Genomic DNA, 6246 nt, shown 5'->3' with positions numbered 1-6246 from the left:
GCATTATGGGTATTGGAAGAGCGCCTATGCCGGGGCGATGTTTATGCCTTCCTTTAGCGCTCGCGTTCAGAAACACCAACACGACACGCGCGGAGGAATGGGACACATTAGCTGTTACATAAGACAAAGAGAAACACACGCTAATGTACAGTCTCAAGTTATTAATTTACATACGCTGAGTGCGTGTTTTTAGTGTCTTCTTCTGTACAAGTCCACAATATCCTGGAAAAATAGAGAAAAATAGAGAGTTTGGCCATCGTTCAGTGGTTGCTAATTAATTAGTAAGTCTATCTATCTATCTATCTATCTATCTGTCTGTCCGTCCGGGCCGAAGGTTTACCTTCCAACAAGACAATGACCCTAAGCACACAGCTAAAATAACGAAGGAGTGGCTTCACAACAACTCTGTGACTGTTCTTGAATGGCCCAGCCAGAGCCCTGACTTAAACCCAATTGAGCATCTCTGGAGAGACCTAAAAATGGCTGTCCACCAACGTTTACCATCCAACCTGACAGAACTGGAGAGGATCTGCAAGGAGGAATGGCAGAGGATCCCCAAATCCAGGTGTGAAAAACTTGTTGCATCTTTCCCAAAAAGACTCATGGCTGTATTAGATCAAAAGGGTGCTTCTACTAAATACTGAGCAAAGGGTCTGAATACTTAGGACCATGTGATATTTCAGTTTTTCTTTTTTAATAAATCTGCAAAAATGTCAACAATTCTGTGTTTTTCTGTCAATATGGGGTGCTGTGTGTACATTAATGAGGAAAAAAAAATAACTTAAATGATTTTAGCAAATGGCTGCAATATAACAAAGAGTGAAAAATTTAAGGGGGTCTGAATACTTTCCGTACCCACTGTATATCCATCTATCTATCTATATATATACATCTATCCTCTATCATCTATCATCTATCTATCCTCTATCATCTATCATCTATCTATCCTCTATCCTCTATCATCTATCATCTATCATCTATCCGTCCGTCCGTCTGTCTGTCTGTCTATCTATCTATCTAACTGAATATCTTATCGAATACAAACATGAGCAAAATCACAGCTAATCTGCATTCTTTATTCATAATATTGCAGAAGTAGTTTTAAAATCTTGCTGTATTTTTTATTGATTTATTTAGAAAATTTACATTAGCAATCTTCTGAAACCAAAGTAATTTGAACACATCTGGCTTCATAATTACAGCGTTCCAACTCAAAAATACACTTCCCAGGAGGACTTGAGCACACCATAATAGTACAAAACATCTTAACAGCTACAGAGCATAGCAACAATCTGAAAACTTTGCAGAAAGGCCACAGAAACTACAAACTACACAGGACTGACTGTGAGTGTGTTTTGTGCTGCAGGTGCAGGAGCTGCAGAATCCTCCCAGAGCCAGTATGGTGGTTAAAGACTGTGTGAAGGCCTGTCTGGACTCCACCTACAAATACATCTTTGACAACTGCCATGAGCTCTATAACCAGCTGCTGGACCAGGTAAGAGCGGAGACTAACCAGCAGGGTTTACAAAGACTCTAAGATCAGTGCAACCATAAACCTACTCAAATGTGTCCTCAAGGGATGCTATAGAGGGCATGAACACAAACTGTCTTCTTCTGTGGTTAGTTTTCACTTTCAGGGCAACTACTGTCATGGTGGATCAACAGGTGTTGGTTGAAGTTGGTTAAAGTGTTCAGGGCTCAACGTAAAGGATGTTTTCTACTGGCCCAGTCAGGCCAGTTGTTGAGATTTTTACTTGCCCTTGCAAAATTGTCAATGGCCCTGTCGCCACAAAAAAAATAAAAAATAAAAATAAATGTAAAAAATAAAATATTATTTATTTAAATAAATAAAATAAAATACATATTAAATATTAAATAAATAAAATTGATTAATTAATTAATGAATAATTAATATATAAATGTAATCAACAGAATCAACAGTTGTTGGCTAAAGTTAGTTGTTCCGGTTCAATAAGTGTTCAGGAATTAATTATTTTCTTTTGGCGTGGTTAGGCCAAAGTTTTTCTTGCCCTGCCAAAAAAAAAAAAAATATATATATATATATAAAATTTCAATATCTAACACATTCAGCTAATGTTCTCTCGGATAGCTTTACCCAAATTTTTGTTGTAGGTTTTTCATAGAATCAATCAATTAATAAAGTTATTTTTGACCCGTGTAAGCCAGTACTCTTCTTTCCTTTTGTTGTTTAATTAACATTAAAAGACTGGTATATTAGGCTGCTGTCACTTTAAGACCTAATGCATGGATCCAACATTATTATACACATCAGGTTTCTTTTCCAACGGTTTACATTCACTTAAAACATTAACGTCTGTGTTTACAAGAATACTCGCATTTTGACATAACGTTGGCTGCATTTGTCTGTTCAAAAGCAAGAATGAGAACTCAGTTCAGTATTTGCTCGCATTCTGTGTGCCAAAAAGATTTCTCTTGTGCAAGTAAGAAACTTTTAGCGGTCCAGTGATAAATGTGTTTTCATGTATATTTCAGACCTAAATAATAGCACATGTGGTTTAAAAGCGTAGATGCTTGAAGGAAACCCATTCGGCCTTGAGTGCTGAGATTTGTTAAATATGTACTGTATGGCATTTTCTAAGCAGTGATATTGTGGAGTGTTGTGTTGTGGAGAATGAGAGAAGGGTGTTTCCTCGCTCTCTTCTCATGCCGGTTGTAAAGTACATGCAGTGTTATGACACTGTGTATTTCTGCTGCTGTTGCTGTGTGTGTGATGTCGCTTCGATCTGATCCCTCCAGTCAGACACGGCAGCAGAATTTCTCACGGTCCATTCGCACGACACACACACACACACACACACACACACACTCTCACGCGTTCACACACAACATGATCTGATGCGCTGACCCCAGAATCCTCCGTCACAGTGTCACACTCGCTGAAAGTGTCAGAAAACTGTGGTGTTTTCACTCCCTCAAACTCCTTTCAGATCGTTTCTTGTGTCAGTATTTCAGGTTTACAGACGGGAAGTTCACAAAAATTAAACATCACCCTCATGTTGTTCCAAATGTGTCTGTATGTTTTCTTCTGTGAAACGCAAAAGGAGATTTTTAACAAAATGTTCATGCTGCTCTTTTCTGGATCTTGACCAGGGCTTGTCAGTCTCCAACAGAACACAGAAAATCTCAAATGTTCATCAGTATGATTCGTCTCATACAGTATATTACAAGTTTTCTCTTGTATTAATCAGACATTTTTTATATATATAGTTTTTTGATAATTCTCTGACTTTTGTAATTGACTGTTCTCACCATGCTCCTGACATGGTGTTAAAATAATAATAATAATAATAATACATTTAAAAGTACGAGTAAGTTTTAAAAGCATTTAAGCACATTTTCTGTATTACCATAATGCGTTTATTCATGTGCTCTGTGACCTGATGAAAAAGACAACACTATGCATTACTTTAGTAATATTTTATTTGTATTTTTTCAAAATTAATTTTTTTAGTTCAAGTTTTAGTCATTTTGTTATGTGCTTTTTTTAACATTTACATTTAGCTTTTTACATTTTTATTTCAGTTTTAATTTTAGTAATTTTATACTATTGTAGTATTTATTAATATAGGTTCTATTTTTTATATGTTCATGTTTTAATGTAAGTTTTAGTAATTTTATGTGCATTTGACAAACTTTCTATTTAGATTTAATTTATTTTTATTTATTATTATTATTTATTATTATATATCTCCTATATTTATTAATATAGCTTTATTTTTTATATTTTCTGTTTTCATTTTAACATTAGTTTGTTTTAGTAATTTTGTTATGTTTTTGACATTTTTATTAGATTTTAATTTAAACATTTAAATTCAGCTTTAATTTATTTTTATTTCAGTTTTATTTTTATTTTTAGTAGTTCAACAATTAATTTTATTCCAGTTAGTTGCCAACATTCTAATTTTCGTTTCATTTTTTAAAATAGTTTCTCATCTAAAATGTATTCTTTTGTTTTAATTCCAGCTTTATTTCACTGTTTTTATTAGTTTTGCTTGTAGTAACCGATAACACTGAAAGAAATCCTCACATTTCTGTGATTATTTGTTCATTGTGCTCTGGAAGGCAGGACTGTGAGCATCACTTCAGTCTGTAAGACAGAAAGGGAACTTTCATCAGCCCTAAATAACAGCACGGATTCCCCGAACACAACGCAGCTAAAATTACCAGCCAGGGCTTCACTCTCGTTGGTGGAGAGGTTTATTTTTAGTGGCTTTTGGAGCAGAACTGACCCATCTTCTGCTTTAAATGAAGCAAAGGCCCCATGGAGAGGAAAATAGGTTTTATTTGGTGCACACTGAATGTTCCTCCTCGAGATGTTTTATATATAAAACATAGCAGCATCACTTAGAGGTGGGTTGGTATGTTATATAATCATGTCAAAAAGCTCTTAAGACACGTGCGCGGGAAACAACCCAATCCTGTTAGTGTGATGTGAGTGAAGGAGATCCGTGGAAACAGGAGGACCGGAAAAGAACAAAGACGCACGCTTGGTGGAAATAAGATGAGACGCAGCGAGTCAGAACAACTGGCAGAAAATTCACAGAGATAAAGAGATTAACAAAATACTTGAGTGAATTTCACAAAACCAGTCAAGAACATGTACGGGTCATATTTCACTTTGTGAAAAAGCTATGTAGAAATCTTGCACACTACTCAAACTTTCATCATCGCAAAAATAAGAAAAATATATATATTTTTTTTTTTGCATGTGTTGTAAGTAGGGTTGCAAAAAGGTGGAAAATGTCCAGTAAATTTAGAAAATATTCCAGGATATTTTGGAATATTCAAGGGATTTTTGGAAAGTTTCCGGAAATTTTCCACCCCTTTGCAACCCTAGTTGTAAGCAACATATGTTTCAGCTGAGCCAAATGTTGCAAATAAAATTGTGTTTTAGTGTGTGGCATTAATACTTTTTTCAAGTGTATTTTTAATTTTTAATCAGATGCCCCTAGAAATGACAAATCAGGTGTGTGAGTTAATATATTTTCTATTTGACCTACTGTACCAAGAAAAAAATAATAATAATATTTTGCATAAAAAAGTATGAAATCCAATTACTAATTATAATAACATAGAATAATTTATAATGAAATAATATTAAATAATGTTATGACATTTTAATAATTATATATCTCTACATCAGAACGCCGTATAGACATCGGACTTGGTTCTTTTGACTCATGCTAGCAAACAGGATTTCCAACATGCTACACAAGCTAGCAGTGAACAGCTACAAGCTAAGAGTGCTAAAAAAAATGCTAAAAATCTTAGGTAATTGTATAAACATGACCAAAACAAGCCAAAATGTGCTAGCATCATGCTAACAATATGTTAAGTCATGCCAGCATTAAGTGCTAAAACATGCTAAGAACATGTTAAAAGCATGCTAGCAACATCTAGTGAAGTGTTAACTCATGCTAACATGTTAATCATAATGTATCTTGCTAAAAACATATTAATGACATGTTAAACCTGTAAGCATCATGCTAGTGATGTTTCTACCTTGTTAAAACATGTTAGCATCATGCTAATAATATACTAATTGTGTTAGCCTCATGCTAATCATGTTAGTATTTTACTAAAACATGCTAGCATACATGTTAACATCATGCTAACATGATTAGCATGTTGTTAACATGATTAGGGTTAGTATATATATATCTCTGTTGTACCACTTTAATGCTGATTTATATTTTAAAAATACTGTATTACAGTCATTTGACCACTGTTAAGAAAAATTGGAAATTAAAATCTGGATGCATTACAGTAATGAGGATGTGCTTAATTGTCATGAAAATAATGTCACAATATTTAATGGGACTAAAATAGGCATTTTTATGCTAAATATATATTTTGTTCTATTGGTTTATTGTTGGGATGAAATACGGCCTGCTGTTCTCAAAAGATTCATCTGTTTTTGCTAAACCACGTTACATATAAATCACTTTACATTTGCACTTATGTTCTATAAATAAATAAATTGCGCATATTGCAGAAGTAGCGATTATCAGAGCAGGTCGTTGTGATTTACACAATGCACGTTATACTCACACCTAAAAGAACATCACCACAAACCAAGCCAAGCGATTAGTCAACAGAAGAGACAGACGGCTGCACGTGTTTTGCGTAATACTGTTTATAGATCTGCTGTTTGAATTATTACTTTCTGCTAGGAAGGAATATTTCGTTTTTCTGCCTATTTCA

General features: G+C 34.2%; 1 protein-coding gene across 1 annotated transcript in view; it reads left to right on the top strand.

Moving 5' to 3' along the window:
• The window catches only part of LOC107665324 (protein unc-13 homolog C-like), a gene marked incomplete at its 3' end in the record, with an annotated part of 129555 nt that overhangs the window by 79920 nt on the left and 43389 nt on the right, over positions 1 to 6246 (top strand). The window contains exon 17 of the mRNA XM_016456152.1: positions 1367 to 1495. Within this exon, the coding sequence (XP_016311638.1) occupies positions 1367 to 1495 (129 nt within the window). The remainder of the gene's footprint in view (positions 1 to 1366; positions 1496 to 6246) is intronic.

This window comes from Sinocyclocheilus anshuiensis, unplaced genomic scaffold, assembly GCF_001515605.1.
Source record: "Sinocyclocheilus anshuiensis isolate Anshui unplaced genomic scaffold, SAMN03320099.WGS_v1.1 scaffold1303, whole genome shotgun sequence".
Lineage (NCBI taxonomy): Eukaryota > Metazoa > Chordata > Actinopteri > Cypriniformes > Cyprinidae > Sinocyclocheilus > Sinocyclocheilus anshuiensis.
This window is presented reverse-complemented; position numbering and strand designations above follow the sequence as displayed.